Source organism: Pseudocercospora fijiensis (assembly GCF_000340215.1).
Source record: "Pseudocercospora fijiensis CIRAD86 unplaced genomic scaffold MYCFIscaffold_7, whole genome shotgun sequence".
In the NCBI taxonomy this organism is placed as follows: Eukaryota; Fungi; Ascomycota; class Dothideomycetes; order Mycosphaerellales; family Mycosphaerellaceae; genus Pseudocercospora; species Pseudocercospora fijiensis.
The window spans coordinates 3,204,582-3,223,931 of record NW_006921538.1 but is presented as its reverse complement, the minus strand read 5'-3'; the positions used below and the strand labels follow the sequence as shown (position 1 = coordinate 3,223,931).

The 19,350-nt window shown below is 45.3% G+C and overlaps 2 protein-coding genes across 2 annotated transcripts; one reads left to right on the top strand and one right to left on the bottom strand.

Annotated features, from left to right (window-relative positions):
- Positions 1–453: 453 nt before the first annotated feature.
- On the top strand, positions 454–2,106 carry MYCFIDRAFT_78160 (uncharacterized protein; the record flags this gene model as incomplete). Its single annotated transcript, XM_007930754.1, has 3 exons — positions 454–799; positions 1,407–1,707; positions 1,929–2,106. 3 exons carry the CDS (start codon positions 454–456, stop codon positions 2,104–2,106), a joined length of 825 nt encoding a protein of 274 aa, XP_007928945.1.
- A 939-nt stretch (positions 2,107–3,045) lies between these two features.
- Positions 3,046–6,678, bottom strand: MYCFIDRAFT_86890 (uncharacterized protein; the record flags this gene model as incomplete). Its single annotated transcript, XM_007931170.1, has 3 exons — positions 3,046–4,895; positions 4,948–6,408; positions 6,507–6,678. Coding segments are annotated over 3 exons (3,174 nt in total), but the record flags the coding sequence as incomplete, so codon positions are not given.
- Between the last annotated feature and the right edge of the window lie 12,672 nt (positions 6,679–19,350).

The window sequence follows — 19,350 nt, the reverse complement described above, 5'->3', positions numbered from 1 at the left end:
TCTGGGCGGTACCAAGATTCTCGTTCCGACATAATGAAGCTAAGCCGGAGCGTTGAGCAATCCCTGGTACTTACAGAATGAAGACTTCACTTCACGTGCATCTCCTACCGTATCCTTTGCTGGGGCACCTCCTGTGGCATTTCAACAAGTGAAGATCGCCGTAAGAAATCCACCACAACCTCTGGTACTACCACTTCCACACTAGGAACCAGGATGAAACTATCGTTCCTCATCTCACCCTGCATTGCAGTCAGTGCAAAGAGACCCAACACTCGTAAGTGGCAATCGTTCAGAAAAGTTGTATATATACATCCATCTCCAGCCCTCCAAACACAAACCTCATCACACCAGCAATCCCAACAATCAAACCAACTTAACCACACTCGTTCAATCAACCAACCCAAGTCACTCGTTTCTAACCAAAACAACCAACCAACCAACCTCAAATCAAAAATGCCTTCCTTCACCAGCATCGTCTCCATCCTGGCCGTCGCCGCCGCCACCGCCATGGCATTCGAGTACCCAGAGTACGAGGTTCCATCCAAGAGCGTCGAACCCGAGTACAAGCCAGCCAGCAAGTCCGTCGACGATGCCTACAAGCACGCCACCGCCGCTCCAAAGGAGACCTACGTCCCCCAACCAGCTGCCAAGGAGCCAGTCTACTTCACCACCTCCACCACCCGTCCCATTGCCAAGCCCACCGCCGCCCCAGCCCCGTCCCAGGGGAACTGCAACGTCAACTCTGCCGTTGCTTGCTGCGACACTGCTGATAAGACCCTCGGCAGCAACCTGCTCGGTAAGATCAAGAGAAGAAAATCGTTGGATTTTTGTTTTGCTCTCTGGCTAATGTATTGCTTTCCCGCATATAATAGGCGGCTCTTGCACCCTCAACCTCCCAATTCTCGGCACCAACTGTGAGACGGGTAGCGCTTACTGCTGCCAGACTAACCAGGTTGTAAGTACTCCCCTCGTCTGCGATTTCGACGGTAGTAACTGATACTTCTCTTCTTCTCTCAGGGTCTCATCAACGCCAACCTTGGCTGCTCGCCAATCGACGTGCTCTAAAGCGTATAATTACCTATGGACAAGACATCAAGACAGTACCTGGCGCTCATGGCGGGTAATCAGTTCATGGTTATACGAGCTTATGGCTTTCTTTTCGCCTTCTTCTTGACAAGCGGGGACGGAGCTTGGCTTAGCTGGTTGAATGGTTTTGATTTGGCTTTTTGCATAGAAGATGGCGCATCTCGAGGATTTCTATAGAGATTAGTTTAATACGGCCAATGGGTTTGACATCTCAAGAATCCTCGACATTTTTCTCTCCTGCACTTTCTTTCATGTTTCATCTTTCTCCTTGTGCTACCATTCGTTCATGCTCTTAGTGTAGCCAATTGCATGCCTCACAGCACTTGCGATGCCCGGTCTGGCGTTCGCATCCAGGTGTACAAAGGTGTTGAGAGTGATGCCTCCTGGGGTCGACATGGCCGCTTTCATGGATTCTGGCGTGAAAGCTTTGGCCGCGAACATTGCACCAGAAGACTTCAGACAGCTCGATACGATATCCTGCGCAAGACTCCTCGGAACTCCCTCGGCAACGCTCGCATCTACAGCCGTGTCCATCGCCACGATAGCCAAAGCATGTACAGCGGCGCCAATCGCTGTAGCCGCGCCCATATGTGCTTCCGGGATTCTGAGCACCGATCCGATGTGAGAGAAAGCTTCTTCGACGAGCTGGAAATGCGGTTGCGATTCGCTTCCCGAAGGAGTCGCGAGCAGCGTGACACTTTCTCGAATCCCACAACCCAGAGTCGGAATCACACATGCCGCTTTGAAGTCCCCATCCCCATCACTGCTGGAGGATGATGACGCAGATCTGAGTTCGTCCACCAGTTGCTGAGTCGAGACACCTGCCAAGACACTCACCACAGCCTTTCCAGACAATTCGCCGACAAGTCCCGGGGTCTTCAGGATGGATCCAAGCTGCGTGGGCAAGAACCCGAGGACCACAATATCTGCGCCCTTGACACAACCTACGATGTTATCGTCACCGAAAGACAAGTCGACTTTGCTAGAGTTCGAGAGGTCTTGCTTCAATCTCTCCCGTGAAGCAGAACTCCGCACATGTGCTGAGAATGTGCAATTCGAGCTCCCGGCTGCGTTCATCCAGGCTTTGAGAAGAGCTGTACCCATAAAACCTGGTGGGATGGTCAGTCAACCTTGCTCCGAGAGTGGCGGCGAGAGTAATTTATCTACCGCTGCCTAGGACCGCGATTCGGAGGCTCTTGTTCTGGATTGCGTCGCCCATGTTGTCTATTGTGTTGATGAGCAGTTTTTTTTCAATATGGCGATGTAGACTTATCAATATATCTGGTCATTGTCAGTCGCACGGTAAGCATTGCCGTAGAGGGAAGCTTTCTCCATCTCTGTCGGGATCGCGTCCCGAGCTCACCTGTCTCCATGCCATGGACGCCCAACTCACGAGACTTGCGAGCGACAACGAAGCTCACGGCATGTTCTTGGACTTGGATTAAGGCGACGATGATAGGGGATTCATCTGGCTCAAGACTGGCTATGGCGAAGGATCGCGCTAAAGAAAATCGAATATGCCTGATTCATGTACATGGCTCGTATTACATCTTCATCCTAACTACAATATTCTGTTTCGCTCCGCGTCTGCCGTCCCGTTCTGTGAAATAATGGTATCAATCGCGAAAAACAAAAACGAACGTGCAATCTCCAACCTTCATCCTACATCCTTCTCTTTACCTAAACATCCTCCTTAAATCTCGTCTCCCTCACCGGACTCTCACTCTTCTTCTGGCCCCCAAAAGCCGGAGGCGGAGCGAGCGACTCATCAAAATGATCCCTAGCCTCCTCAAACGTCTCATCCTCAGTAGCAGAAGTATTACTATTACCTCTCTGGATCTCATTAGGATTGTTCGCGGCAGGAGCACTCCCCTTGTCCGAATTCCTAGTGCGATAGTTTCCGAACCCGAACTTCTTGGCGATCCGACCACCACGGCCGCGCTGGATATCATCTTCATCGGCGCCGGAAGATGAGACGTCATCTGGGTCATGAAGATCTTGCTCGTGGCGATTGAAAGAGGATGGCGATACTGGTTCGGGATTACCACCGATGCCTGAGATGCGGGTCGAGTCGCCTATGCCACCATCTGTGCCGGTGTGGGTTGGGACTTCAAATTTGGAGCCTGTGTCGACAGGTGGGATTGTGCTTGGGGATGTCGCACTATTTTCCGCTTTGGCTGCGTCGGTTGCTGTGGCCACTGGCATTGGCTTCCGTCCGGCTTTCGTGGAATCGTATGGCACGCTGCTGTCGTTGGAGTTGGTTGTCGTCATGAACGAGCCAGCTTGCTTCTCCGACTTTGACTTGTGACGAATGCGTGAGATGAGTCCGCGAAGGCCTTTCTTCTCGTCCTTCTCATCTTGATGCTCATGCCTTTCGGTCTTAGTGATTTTCGCTGGAGAAGCAGGCGCTGCAGCAGACTCGCGTGGCCTGTCTTCCGAGACCTTCACAGCACTGGCTGTACCGGCAGTAGAGACTGGCTCAAGAGCTGGTTCCTTGCCCTTGACAGACTTCTTCTGGAGCTTGTTGTGACGATCTTTTTCACCCTCTTTGAAGGACGCGGCTGTGCCTGTCACCGGAGAGTTGTTCACGGACTTGATCGCCATGGTCGAGATAGCATCAGTCGGGATGTGTTTAGGCACACCGGGCGGCTGTATAGTTGAGGGTAGGTCGGTCGGCGGCTCTGCCCTTTGATCCTCCATCCTGGTCATTGTCTCTTCGTACACTTCGGCAGAGGGAACTGGGGGCTCAGGCTCAGCTTCAACTTGCGCTGCAGGGGTAGCAATGACACCAGTAGAAGCGACAGCTGCCGCGGCGGCAGCAGCCTTCTCAGCGTGTTTCTCATTCCAGTCATCGCTATCCTCGTCCGAATCCTCAAAATCGCTCTCCGGGATTTGTGAAATATGCCTCTCGAGGTCCGGCTTCGTGCTGGATGTCACGGTGGTGGTCGGCACCTCGTCGCCATGCAAGGTAAAACTGGGCTGCTGCTCAAACTTTGGACGCGTGGGATCATCATGAGTCAGCTTGTCATCGTCCAGTTCTTCGTCTGCTATCACGCTGCCAGAGATGGAGGAGCGCTCGTCTGAAGCACCCTTGTGCTCGCTGATCTCATGATCTCGTAGAAAAGCTGCGCCGACTGCGGCACCTGACGTGCCGACAATCGCAGCATCACGGTCAAGGCTGGAGCTGTGGACCTCCTCAGGCTCTGCAGAAGCCACAGCTGGAGCTGGCGTCTCGAGATGCTTCTCTTCCTCCGTAAGAGGCGATACAGGCTGAGCAAGAGGTGCAACTTCGGGTTCTGCTGTCGTGATGGTGGTTGCAGTAGCAGGTCTGCTTTCATCCTCGCCGAGGACGTGTGATGCCTGCTGCGCGTCCAGATCCCTGTCACCAGAATGTCCAATGTCTGCCATGGTTGCGCCAGTAGCAGCACCGGCCACTGCACCACCAGCGACAACAGGTGCCTCATTATGCGTATCGGAATCCTTGGCAGCTTCTTGATCTTGCTTCTGCTCCTTGTGAGAGCCACTCTTCCTAAAGTGATCCTTCAGCCGACTGAAAGCAGACGCGTGCTTCTCCCTGCCGTTATTTGCAACAGTGTCTTGTTCAGGCTCGTCATCTTGTCTGACTTTGGCCGCAGCCTCGCCAAGTGTAGCACCTGCAGCAACTGCAGCAGCTGTGTCTCTCTTCTCGTCTCTGCTCTTGCGTTTCTCTTCCTTCGCAAGTCGCTTCTCTTCGGTCGCGATTCGCTTCTCTTCAGCCTTGCGAAGCTTCTCTTCCTCCTTCTGTCTTCTGGCCGCCGCTTTGTCTTCGTCTGTTGAACAGAGTTAGCTTCATGCGCGCAGCTCACGATGTTCTTCGCTCACCTCGAATGCGCCGCCATTCCTCCTTCTGAGCTTGATCTTGCATTTTCTGCTCCATTTTGAGTCGCTCCTGCTCCTCCTTCTCCGCTGCAATCTCAGCATCTCGTGCTCGTCTCTGCTCGGCGGTCGCATTGATCTCGTCAAGCGTGCCCTTCAGCCTAGCAGCTGCAATGGCTTCGATATCTGCCGTCTCCATATACTTGCCACCACCGATATGAGTTCGACCAGGAGTCTCAGCCTTCTTCTCACGTTCTTGCTGAGCTCGAACACGTGCCTTTTCCTCCCACTCAGCCATCATGGCCTCCGAGACTTTGCCAGTATCGCGATACACCTGCTGATCCATATCATGCATCCGACTCGACACTCTCTTCTCTGCAGCAGCCAAGACTTTCGCGCGATCTTCACGTTGCCTCTTCTCGTCAACGTCTTTCGAGGCACTGCCCAGATTGGCCATCTGCTTGCGGATTCGACGCGCTGCGGCCTGGTCATCGTCCGAGTCGGATGCGTTAGCTGCGCTTTCGCTCACAGCTCTACCTCGTCGACCTCCAGTACCGACGCTTCGCATCGACAGTCTTGATGACAGCCTCTTCGGCTTATCTTCATAGCCGTAATGCTCGCGGAATCGAGAAGCCTCCATATCCTTATCAATCTTAGCTAGTCGTTCGGCTGCAAGCTTATGCGCGTGGTCCTGCAAGCTGAGATATGCCAAAGCTTCTTGCTTCACATCCGGATGTGCTATAGCCTCGTTACGTGCTGCGGCTCTCGCACCAGCGTGATGTGCTCCGGGTGCTTCCGGGTCTGCTAGCATGGCGTCTCGGTTCTGGTTCTCGTACATCCTCTTAGCCATGGAGATAGCAGAAGCCTTGAGCGCGGCTTGACGTCTGTCTTCATCCGTCTGAATGCCTGGGTGCTCTGTGAATAGTTGAGGGTCCATATGGCTGTTCATAATGCGCGCCGCCTGGTTCGCTGCGTCGTTCCATCCACCATTGTGGTCCGACTTCACCTTGGCTGAGTTCCGGTGCGAGACGGTTGCAGCATTCAAGGCATTGGGCACTGCATTGTGGGCATCTGGGTAAAGTGCTGGCGCGAGTGTGGGGGTCGATGCAGCGCGCGCTCTGCTGGCCTTCGCCGACATGGCAGCTGCCTGCAGTGCCTTACTCTTGTTCTCAGGTGTGTTGCCGCCGTACGCCTGCGGGCTCAGTCCCTTATTCTTAAATGCGAGAGAGGCGGCAGACTGGCCAGCAGCGGTGGCTTGAGCTTCCCAGAGATCCAACTTCGCGCCCTTGCCAGCCGCCAGCACAGCAGCCTTGGATCCCGCGACACTCTGCTCTGGCTGCCACAGCTCCTTCATTTTGTAGTCCTTTGCCAGCATTGCGGCTTTGCCGGCGGAGTCTGCAGGTGTGCCATGCGACGGGAACGACGGCAGATCTTGTGGCTTGGCATGCTTTAACGAAGCGGCGGCGCCTGGAGGCATGTTAGTATGATGGCTGTGGTTGTCCTGCTACACAACACACGCCAGGAAACACGAGCATGGAAGCAGAAGGACAGGTGATGCAGCTTACTTTTGGACGACAACTTGCCATCGGGCCCGAGGACATTGTCGTCTTTCACGTTGGCTTCATTGTGCGAGGCGCTGGCGGGCCTCGTCACGTACAGGGCGGCCGTCGATGCTTGCTCGGACAAGTTGCGCTGGTGTTTGTGGACGCTGGGGTCAGGACACGGCTCGGCGGCCATGTTGTCTTGCGTGGAGGTGGAGCAGGCAGGTATACGCTATACAGCTCGTCGTCACGTCCAGCAATGAATGGTATTCAAGGATGGCATAACGGGATTCGCAGAGCAGGAGGAGGCGGAGAGGGATGATGTGCAGGCGTTGGATGATGAGCTCGTCCTGTACACACACCTTTGAGTGAGTTCGACGCTATCGTCTGCCTGCGACGTCACAACGCAACGACGTCACCGTCACTCTCACTCTCCTTCTCCTGTGCGCCGAGCAGCCGGCAACGCCCAGATTCCACTTCCTTTCTCCATTCCCCTCATTCCCGTTGCCTTTGTTCCAGCGAAGCGGAAGGCCAAAAAAACAGGCACCTAAAGCAACCTGAGGAGCTTGCGACGAAGGTTATACCGTTATAGAACGTGTCTGTTTTTAGCCTAACGGAGCGCGAAATAACAATTAGAGTTAGTCGACAGGCTCAAAGAGCCTACGGTAGAAGGTAGGCTTTGCGAGGGTTAAATTATAAGAAAGGCGCTCTTATACAAAGTTTAGCGGGCGCTCTAATTAGTAGAAATTGTAAACACAAATTACGTATAGCTAACCTTAGGCTTTAGGTTCTTACGCGTTACGTTACTGCTAATACGATAATAATAATACAATAATACGACTATACGACTATACGACTATACGATAATTATATACGCGCCGACTCTATATATATCTCGATAATACGTTCGACTTTACTAACGCTATAAAACAAGAATAAAAATATAAAAAGAGACATAGGTTAGAATAGGAGTAGGTTAGTATAAGAAGGGTTATATTAGTAGGTAGATAGGGTAGTAGTAGGTACGAGTAGTATTCGATAGAGAACTAGAAGAAGAAGGAGGAAGGTAGGCTAGTTAGCCTACTACTAAGCGCTAAGCTCTACCTAAGGCATCGAGACCTATTACGAGATAGTAAGGTATAGGGGATAAACGAGTTGTCGTATAGTTCTATCTAGAGGTAGAAGGAAGCATACGAGGAAGTATCGCAGCGCTAAGGATTAATGCCTAAGGCATTAATCTTAGGTCTAACTTAGTTAATCCGTAACAGTACTCCCCTCCTTTATAAAGGAGCTCCTACGACGTCTCGATAACGTATAATAGGCCTTTATTATTGTCTATAATTATACTTCGTCTATACCTATTATTTATACCTATATATTATATCTATATTATAATAAGTCCTAGCAGGCGATACGAGCACCTTACACTATCCGCGTACTCTTAGCTTACTAGTCGCATTAGGTCTAACCGGCAGGCTCTTATAGTATAGCGAGGAGCTAGTATTGTCTTAACTACTCGGTAGCGAGTCTTCTTAGGGTCGGAGGCTAGCATTAATATAATAGCGGTTTATAGTAGAGAAGCATAGCCCTTTTGTATTACTAATAATCTATACTACTTAGCTAGTAGCAAGTCCTTAGTAGCGGGTAGCTTTAGCCGATATAGATATCGCTAATAGTATTCGGCTACTAGTTCCTTAGCACCTAGTAGGAAGTTATCCTATCGCTACTCGGTTTCTAAACTATCTTTCTACCGCGCCTTATACTAAATTTCTCTATCCTCGGCCTTGCGTAAGCTATAGATCTTATCGAGCTCCTACTCTTCTTCTAGCTCTTTACCTTCTCGCGCAATTAGTATCGGAGGTAGTACGTTAACTATTTCCTGTCCCGGCATTAGGTCGTTAGCGGCAGGCCTTAGCATGCTCGTATAGAACACTAGATGTATTAGTTTTATAGAGTTAGGCAGGGTTAGCTTAAAGGAGCGCCTTCCGATAGCCTTATCGATAGCGAAAGGTCCTAGCTACTTATAATCCAGTTTCTTGCTAAGTCGGTTAGTTCGTAGATAGCGCGCATCTAGCTAGACTAGGTCTCCTATTTAGTAGTTAGGAGCTATAGAACGGTTAGAGTTAGCTACGTCTATATTCTTAGTCTAGGTTAATACGTACGCTACGCGGCACTCCTCGAGGATGTCTCGTATACGAGCCGCGATCGCATTAGCTGCTTTAATATTCTTTAGCTAGTGCGCCGGCACCTAAGGGCGACCTAGTAGGTCTTAGAAACCTATATTAGGATGCCGCCCTATATTAGCGAAAAAAGGAGTTATTCCGGTAGCCGAAGCGACATAGTTATTTATCGCAAACTCCGCGAGCGGTAGCTACTTAACCTAATCGTCTTGTTAGTAGGCGTAGAAGATGCGGAGATATTGCTTAAGCGTTTAGTTTGTACGCTCCGATTAACTATTAGTCTTAGGGTAGAAGGCGGAAGAAACATTCTATATAATACTAAGGAGGGCGTATAGACGCTTAAAGAAGGTACTAACGAATTAGGTGCCTCTATCGCTAAATATAATAGAAGGTGCTCCGTACGCGAGGAAGATAAAGTAATACGCCTACTAAGTAGCGTCTTTAGTATCTAAGCGATCTGTAGGCAGAAGGCGTACTTGTTTCGTAAGGCAGTCGGTAACAGTTAGAATATTCCTATAGACCTAGTTCTTGCCTAGATGTTCGTTATAGCTCGGTAGCAAGTTAACGATATAATCGAGGGTAATATGCGACTATAGTTATAGAGGTATAGGCAATGCTAAAAGAGTACCGGGCTTCTAAAGCCTTAAAGGATTAGCTCTTCGACACGCTCGGCAATTGCGTATATACTAAGCTATATTAGCTGTTATCTTTAGCTAATAGAAGTTGTGTCTCGAAACGAGCTTAAAGGTCCGGTAGATGCCTTAGTGCCCTACTACTAGGCTGTTATAAAACCGCTAGATAATGCGTATACGGAGGTTCTTAAAGGAAGGCACGTAGAAGCGACCGTTAATAAGTAGGCGCCTATATTCGATCTTATAGTCCGCCGGGGATACCTTATGCGTTCGCATCTATAGTAATATAGCGCCTTCTCGAAGATGCTTCCGCAGTTCTTATATAAAGGATTTTATAGAGTCCTGTTTATATACTTAGCTAAATATACGGTCGATTAACGATTCTATATCGATCTCTTACTATTTAGCCGTAGGCTCGACGGGGTTTCGCTCGGTAGTAGAGTCTCGTTTATCGCCTTACGCGGTATATTATAGATCTCTACCCCCTCCCTTTTCTGCGTTATTGTCCTTAATAACTTCGTTTATGCTCTCGGATTCATATCTACTATCCTCGTAGTATATCGCGAAATTAGTAACTAGGTCTACGTTCTCTAGTTTAAGAACGGTCCTTTCTTAATACTATAGGCGAGGATCGTCGATATCGGATAGCAGATCTTGCGTGCGGCGAGTAAGGCTGTCTAGCTTTGTGCCTTGCTTACCGGGGCGGTATGTAATCTTAAAGTTAAACTAGGATAAGAACTCGGCCTATCTCGCTTGCCTCCGGTTGAGTTTCTTCGTAGATATAAAGTATTCTAAGTTCTTATAGTCGGAGATTACTTTAACGTCCTGCATTATTAGTTCTAGTTCCTATTCTTCGAAGTATTTAATAATTGCTAGCAATTCCTTGTCGTAGATATCGTAGTTGATTTCCGCTAGTAACATCTTCTTCGAAAAGAAGGCTACTAGCACTAGCACTCCGTTTCTTATTTGCGACAAGACCCTAGCGGTTACCTAATCGGAAGAATCGGTTTCGACCTACGTCTTATCGCCTAGTACGAAGTGTAATAGAACGGGTGTAGTAGTAAAGGCTTCTTTAAGGTTGTCGAAAGCTGCTTAGCACTTAGCGGTCTATTTCTAAGGGAATTCCTTTTTAGTGTCTAGATCCTTCTTAGTTAATACAGTTAGCGGAGAGACTATCCTTAAGAAGGTATAGATAAAACGTCGGTAGAAACTAGCAAATCCTAGAAAGGCTTGTACGTCTTTAACGTTTCGAGGGGCTTGCTAATACTTAATAGCGTCTACCTTAGTTAGATCTATTTCTACGCCTTCCGTAGTAATATAGAGACCTAGGTACTTAACGCGCTTAACATAGAACTCGCTTTTGTCGATATTAATAGGTAGCTAAGCTGCTATAAGCTTAGTAATAACCTGTTTAACGTAGGTAGTATACTTATCTTCCGAACCGTCGGTATAGATAAGAACATCGTCGAGGTATATAGTAACAAAGTTATTAAGGTACTTGCGGAGGATAGTGTTAATATAGCGCTAGAAGGAACTAGGTCCGTTATACAGTCCGAATAGCATTACTTTGTACTAGTATAGGCCGTAGCGAGTAATAAAAGCAGTTAGCTACTTATCTCCTTTACGGATCCGGAGATTGTTAAAAGTAGCGACTATATCGAGTTTAGTAAACCACTTCGCGCGACATAGTCGGTCTAACGTTTCCCTAATTAGCGGAATAGGGTAACGATCTTTAACTATAATCTCGTTAAGTGCGCGGTAGTTAATATATACTCGGAGTCCTCCTCCTAGCTTTCGTACTAGCAATACCGGGGAAGCGTATTAGGAACTTAATCTCTCGATAGTGCCTTTTGCTAGTTAGTTATCTATATATTTCTTTATAGCGGCTAGTTGCTCGGCATTCATAGGGTATCCTTTCTAATAAGGAGGCTAGGTTCTAGGCTTAAGATTGATTGCGTAGTCGTTGTAAACATCGTACGTAGGCAAGGTCGTATAATCCTTGTTTTTGAACGCTTTAGCTAGATAATAATAGCGCGGTAGCAGCTTCTCTCGTAGATCCGTGTCCTACGACCTCTTTATAAAGATTTTATAGTCTTCTAGTAACATAGCTGCTAACGCGGCTTCTTCGAGTATTTAAGTGTTAGATTAGAACTTATCGTTGTTAAAGTCTTCTAGCTATAGAACGAGCAGTTTATAGTTAGCTTTCTTAGCTAGACGATTGAAGGTATAGGCACTAATTATATAGATGTCGTTCTAAGCGTCGTAAGTTAAGGTATCGCGTAGAACGACTTTCGTATAGGAGTGCTTCTAATCTAAGGCTACTAGGCAAGGCATGCTCCTTTTGTTATAGTAGCGGCAGCAATAGTCTAAGTTGAAATCTATAGTTCGGTGCTTCTAAGAGATCTGCGGATCGTGTTCTATTAACTAGGATATACCGAGGACTAAGTTATATTAGTTAATGTTAGTAACATAAAATAAGGATGTATCTGTATAATCGCCGATAGTAATAGTAATATAAGCTGCTTGCGTTAATTCCGATTTCCTACTATCGGCTAGTCGAAGTCGTTTTAGAGAGGCTAGAGGGAACGTCTTAATTCGGTAAGTGCAAATAAAGTTAGGGTATACGAATTGAGCAGTAGCTCCGCAGTCGATTAGTAAGCGTGCTTTGTTAGAGATAGGCTTAGCTAGAGTCTTGCGAGGGTTACGAGAATAGCGTCTTTAAAGGCGAGGTAATAAGATGTAGGCAGAGTATACTATATATCGACTATACTAGGGTTCTATATATATATAGCCGTTCTTCGATATACTAGGAGACTCTAGAGTCGCGTTAGACAAGCTTTTACTCTCATCTTCTAAAGAATATAAAGTCTCTTCGTTGCGCTCGGTTAGGACCTTAGGTATACGACTTACTCCTAAGGTTCGTCGTTTTCCGAGAGGTCGGAGTCTTCGCCGTCTGCTTTAGTTTTATCCTCGGGCTCTAGTTCTCCTTCGGATTCTTCGTTACCTATTATTGCTAGTCGTACGTTGCGACTGTATTCGCTAATAGGCGTACTCTCGTTAATATAACTAAAGGTAAAAGGTCCTTTACTAAAGTATATAATATAAGCTATATCGCGGGATCCGTGCCCTATCTCTTAATAACGATAGTATCGATTCTCGCGCTTAAACTTCTCCTTCTCTGCGTCGGAAGTAGGTGTAATCTTGCTATACTTTATTAGGATTACGCAAACAGCCTTACGGTTATTAAAGCCGACGGCGGCGTAAGTATTAGCTCTAGGAGGAGCGCGAGCTAGTCTAAACGCATTGCTAGCTTTGTTGTCGCTTAAGCGACTGCCCTTCTTGTTATCGTCTCGTGCTTTAGCTTAGTCCTTAATTATGCCCTAAGCTTCTTAAAGCGCTCGTGCTTCTTTATAAAACTCGTTAAAAGGCAGACGCTACTTGTTCTTCAGTTCGTTCTTGTACTTCGAGTTAAGCTTGTTCTATAGCTTGAAGGAATTCGGAACTTCCTTAGACTGTATAAGAAGTTTGCGGTATTCTATAATCTAGTCGTTAAAGGAGTCCTTGCCTTTAGGTTGTTATATTGTGCTAAGCTTAGTCTGCGCTTTTACTATCTATTCCTCTTCGTTCTTACCCTAGTCGGCATCGAATGCATCCTATATCTCCTCTAAGGATTGCTAGATATCGTTCTTTTAGGTATTCTCGACGACTAGTATAAAAGGCTCTTCTTTCGTAACACTTAGCATGTAATTAAAGGCTTACTTAACTTCATCTGCGTCGAACGTGTTCGAAAGTTTAGCTTAACATTTAATCTTCTAGGACTCGTATTTAGCCCGAGTGCCTTCGAAGGTAGGTAGATCTAGCTATTTAACTTAGTTGCGAGGGACGTAGTATAGTACCGCGTTAGAAGGTGCTGCGCTAGCTCCGCGCGGTACGTAAGCTTATTAAAGTTGAATAGGAACAGCTACCGGTGTTGTTCTCGCTAAGTTAAGCTATAGACGGAGAGACTACGCGCGAGCGGATTAGGGTCGCGTAAAGGCTCGTTAATATACTTGCTATAATAGGTCTCCCGTAACTGCCTAAGTTAGGTCTCTTTAGCGTAGTACTATTACATCGATTAAGTCGCGTTTAGCTTACGTCTTAGGATTAGCGTAAGAGAATTCCTTAAGTTAAGCCTATATTGCTACTTGTACGTCTGTCTTCTACTATAGTTAGGCTTCGAGTGCTATTATTTGATCCTCTAATTGGATCTTCTAGTCGTTTAAGGTCTTTAAGCGATAGTTAGCGAGGCTCCTAAGCTCCTTATAGGCCTTCGACTACGTTAGATCCGTAGGAAGGACAGACTGCTTCCCGTACTTCTTAGCTTCTTGCAGCTTAACTTCTAGGTTATCGTACCTCATTTTCTACGAAACGGCTTCGCTTATCTACTTCTTATATTCGAAGGTATAGTTAGACTAGCTCTATCGGAGCGCTTAGTAGCTATCGAATAGATGCGATAGGCCGTAGAACTAGGTACGAGGACGTACGAGGACCTTGTTTTAGAAGTCTCTCGTATTCTTAGCGAAATAGTTCTCCGTGCCGAAAGTAGCGCGTTCTATATCTTAGTCGATAGGGTCGAATATCGGAGGTTCGGTAAAGAAGCCGTTTAGATCGATATAGCGGCGCTAAGCATCTAGATCGCCTTCTTTATTATCGTCCGAGTATTAGTAAGGGTCTAGTATAGGGTCTTTCTAGTACTCGCGTACGACGTTAGATTTTTAGTAGATACGCTAATCTTCGGGCAAGATAGCTTCGATCTTCTCGATAAACGCTATATCGATAATGTCTTCTTCTTTTTCTTCCTTAGCTTCGGAAGTAATATAGGACTTGTTAGCTTCTAACTTGTCTAATAGGAATACTCCTAGCGTTCGAGGCATCCTTAGGGACTTTAAAGAGGTTCGCGACGGAAGAGCTGCCGGCTACTACTAAGAGCGCCCTTAGGTCTGAGAATCGTCGTTAAAGTTCGTTAGTATATTTACTGCTAGATTGTTTACTATGCGTGCTAGCGACATGCGTTCGGCGGAGGCCTTACGGCGGTTATTATTCTGCTTACGTCGCACTCGGGCTCGAGCGCCGTTATTATATATATAGCTATTCTTAGCTTCTAGCGCCTAAAGGTCCGACTCTTTATTATTATCTCTAGCCTAGAAGGCTAATCTTCTTTTAGAAGGCAAAGCGCGTCGAGTCTCTAAACTTCCGAAGCTCTTTCCTTAAAAACTAGTAAATTTACTCGTCGAAGCCTTCGTAGCCGCTACTGCTCGAAAGGGGTTAGTAGGCGATAGTTCTAGTTCTCGTCGAGTAGGAGGCCGCAGGCTTTCTTAGGGTTGAAGGAAAGGCTTTAATAGAGGTGCTAGCTCGTTGTCTTTCGGTATAATAGAGGTCGGGGATATAGCAATATTAGTATTAATACCGTCGCGTATAGGGAATGTTCTTCGCTAAATCGGCTGCGGTAGTAATACAGGTATCTCTATGCCTTCTAAGAAGGCTCTATCTACTTCGTCGTCCAATCCCTCCTCTTGCTTCTTCTAACGTACCTGCGCTGCCTTATATTCCTTTAGGGCCTAGGCACCCTTTGCCTTAAGGTTAGCTAATTAGGAGAGAACCTTGCGTTGCGTATCTAGATCTAGCTATTAGCTAGACATAAGAAACAGTAACAGTGTATAGAAACTAAACTGTATAAAAGACCTGAAATGAGACTAGAACTGCAGTATATAGAAACTAAGTACAGATTATATAAAAACTAACTATAGGTTAGTATCTAAGAACGTAACTTCTCCGCATCTTGCTCGAGCGGTAAATACTATTAAATAGACCTGCAGCTGTTATTGCTGCCGTATAACTTTCTCTTAACGTATTTCGGATTAATATCCTAACTTAACTAGTTCTGCGCGCGACCCTCGCCGGGCGCCGCTTTTGCTAGACTAACGTAACTAAATGTTTGTAAGACGGTTATCCTAGTAATCTGCCGTCTATTCGTAACTGTAGATACGACTCTATAGCGGACTAGTCGTTCTAACTAGATGCATACGCGCCCGTTCGGCGTTGCTCGAAGAAAATTCTTCCTAACGATAGTATGCCGCACCGACATGTTTTCGGTAGCCCTAAAACCTTCTATAATAGACTTAACGGATAGTACGACAAAATGTTACGAGACAGTGAGGTATAGGGGATAAACGAGTTGTCGTACGGTTCTATCTAGAGGTAGAAGGAAGCGTACGAGGAAGTATCGCAGCGCTAAGGATTGATGCCTAAGGCATCAATCTTAGGTCTAACTTAGTTAATCCGTAACAAGACCCTAGCTTTACTCGAGCCCGGTTACATACTAATTACGTATAACCTCTTTAGTCCTAATATACGCTTCCCTTCTAAAGGCCGCGCCCTCGTAGCTAGTCTTTGTTCTAGTCTTAACCTCTATTGCTACTAACTTAGCAGGTCTAATAAGCCGCTTAGTCCGCGCTAAATTAAACGCACAACTACCGATTATATAACTATATTAAACCTTACCTTCTAATACAATATCTAACTCTAACTACGCTATCCTTATATATAATAAAGTAATATATAGCTATAAGAATTAAGGACTATCGACTAATTATAATACGAGCGTACCTTCCCTACTATAATAGGTAGGTATACGGGGTATTATAGCACTACCCCTGTTCTAAGTAATGTTATACCGAGTTCTCTGCGTCTACTCTTAAAAGATCTAGAAATATCCGCTTCTAAGGGTTGTTCTTATTATTACGAGGGATTGTTCTTGTTATTACGAAGGCTATTATTTACTATCGTAGTTTTACTAGCCCTAATTAGTTAGGTTTAGCAGCCTTTAATTGTTAATCTTATCTTATCTTTTAAAAAACATAGCTCGTCTAGTTTCTATAAGTAAAGGCTATTATAAGTGTAGTAGTAGAGGTTCGCCTCGCTTAAAGGGTTAGATAGATCGAGAAGTAACCTATTGTCCGCAAGATCGACCCTAGCTAGCTTAGCTCTATAGTTTTTACCCTTAGTTAGTCTATTAGTCGCTTAATCTTTTAGGCGGCTTAAAGTTTTAATTAAAGTTTTAATTAAAGGTGCCTTAGGCCCGTAGTATAGGTAAGGTTATATCTATAGACGTAGTAATAATAGCAAGTAATATTAATAATAGTAGCGCTAGTCGTCTTAGCGCTAACTTTACCTTGCTTTTAATTTCCTTCTTCGACTAATAATATACTTTATAGTACTATTACTAATATAGCCGCGCCGGCCGTATCGCCCTTTAGTATAAGCGTAACGCTATCGTTACTATTATTATTACTAATACTATTCGCCTACGCGCGCGCGTCGCCTCTATCGACCGCCTAGGCCTTAGGGCTCCGATAGGACGTAGAAATAAGAGGGGCGCTAAGAGGAGGGTCTTATAGAGTACGCTAGTAAAGAGGTAGATTCCTTAAAAGAGTAGGCGATTAGTTAATAGTTATAGCGCGTTTGTTAACGCTCGGTACGCATCTACTATAGTAGTATAGTCTTATTATCCTTTATTGCTAACAATTGCTTACCTCTAATTAGTTAGCTAATAGTACCCCGGGGGTAGCATTAATCCTAGGCCCTAATAGTAATATTATAGCCTCTTAGCCTTCTTCTTGTCCTTTATACTAGTCTAATACTCGTCTAACAACTTAGTTATATCCTTAAAAGAGTCTTTAGCCTCCTACGAGTCCTATTTAGGTAAATAGCCTTACTATCTTAGGAGGTACTCCTTCTTACCTTGTCTAGTCCGATGCTTTAGTATACGCTCTATAGACTATAGCTCTTTACTATTAGCTAAGACTTCTTCTAACTTAGTAGGCGCTTTATCGCCTTTGCGCTAGTAGTATAGTTTAAGGAGGAATATATAGAAGGTATTATAGATAGTATAATAGGGTAGAAGCTACAACTAATAGGCCTATACGGAAGAGCCCTTAACTTCTCGAATACGGAATAGGCTAATATATCTCGGTGCGAGCTTAGGTCTTGTTTTGCTATTAGGTAATAGGTGTTTGCGGATACGGAGGTTCTTAGTGCTTAGTATAACTATATCGCCTTGCTTAAAAGTTATTAGCGTGTAGTGTTTGTTATAGTAGGCCTTCTAATATGCCTAGGCCTTTGCTAGTTTGTTAGCTAACTTAGCGTAAATTTCCCGCATCTTTTAAACCCTCTTAATAGCCGCTAGTGTCTTAGGTGTTAGTACTTAACGCGCTTCCCTTTCCTTACGCTCGGCCTCGACTCCCTCGAGCGGTAGGGGGTCTTGTAGTATAGCAGCGTTCTAGCCTATTATAGCTATATATAGTAACACCTTAGTAGATAAGTAGACACTATTATTATATACAAATTTAGCTAGTTATAGGAGGTTAACCTAGTCGTTAGGGTTCTCGTTAATGTAACTACGTAGGTACTACTATAGGGTAGTATTCTGCCTCTCTATTTAACCGTTAGTCTATAGATAGAAGGCTGTTAATAGCCGATGCTTTAGTCTTAGCTATAGGTATATTTCGCTCTAATAGTGAGATATTAGTATCGATCTACGATTAGATACTATCCCCTTAGAGGTTCCCTAATAGGTATAGAAGATGTTACTCTATAGCGCTTCTGCTATATTAATAGCAGTCTAGTCTTTCCGCGCCGGGATATATCGAGCGCCTTTAGTAAATCGATCTACTATAATAAGGATAGCATTATATATATCCTTGCTGCCCCTACGCTTAGCAGGAGGAAGGCCTATAATGAAATCTATTATAAGTTCTGCGAATAGCTTCCTAGGAACAGGAAGTAAAGATAACTCGCTAAACGGCAGGTGCTTTAGTGCTTTAATACGCTAGTATACTATATAGGTCTATATATATTCTTTTATATACCGCTTACTATTTAGCTAGTAGTATATACGCGATAGTAGCTCGTGCGACCTCTCTATGCTATAGTAACTAGCGAGCTTACTATTATAGTGCCTCTTTAAAAGCTCTTATCTAATCGATTGTTTAGCGGGGATATAATATCTGCCCTTAAACTTTAAGTAACCTTTGTCGTCGATCGACTAATTATTATTACTCTTACTAGATCGAGTCGCCCGCCTATTTATAAGCTTATTAATACGCTCGATAGCAAAGGCGTCCCTCTGCTAAGTACGTAATAGCTTATCTATAAACGATTAACTATCCCCTTTTATAAGGTTATTTAATAGTACTCTCGCTATCGAACGAGGTACGCATTATATGTATCTAATAGTACTAGTAGCCGGATTAACTACAACCTCTTCTATAGTGCTATCGCTATATAGGCTATTACTATAGATAGCAATGTCTTTAATCGAGTTATTATAGCTCGAGCGATCTACGTCCTTTCTAACGTATACTAGAAGAACGACAACTCCGCTATAGTATTTGTTACCGCCGCGGGGTCCGGAAGTCCGCTTATCCTACGCTTGCTTATTAATAATATAGGCTATAGTAATCTTATACTATAGGGTTAGAAACAAAGAATTAATGTGCTAGGTCTCGCTATTATAATCAGGTCGCCTCGATAGGCTATTAGTAGGGTTGCTTACGCCTAGCCGATATAATATATTAAAATCGAACCCGGCGAGGTAGACGGCCTATCTAGCCTATCGACCTATAACTCTAGTAACCTTCGTAATTCTACGGAGGTTGTTATAGTCTGTATAGACCTAAATTGTATACTAAGCACTATCGAGATAGTAGCGCTAATACTTAAAGGCTTCTACGATTGCTAAGAGCTCTTACTCGTAGGTCTTATATCGACGTTCTATATCGATTATCTTTCGTAAAAAGAAGGTAATCGGGTGCTAGTAATAGTTATTATCTGATTGCTATAATATAATAGCCAATATAGCGAACTGTAAAGCGTTAGTCTTAATTCGGATCTGCTTGCTTAGCACGAAATAGTATAATAAGGGGACTTTAGTAAATCGTTTCTTTAGACCGTTAAAAGCGGCTTATGTCTTATTAGTCTATCTAAACTCTCTAGATAGATTGGCCTTGGTTTTAGTAA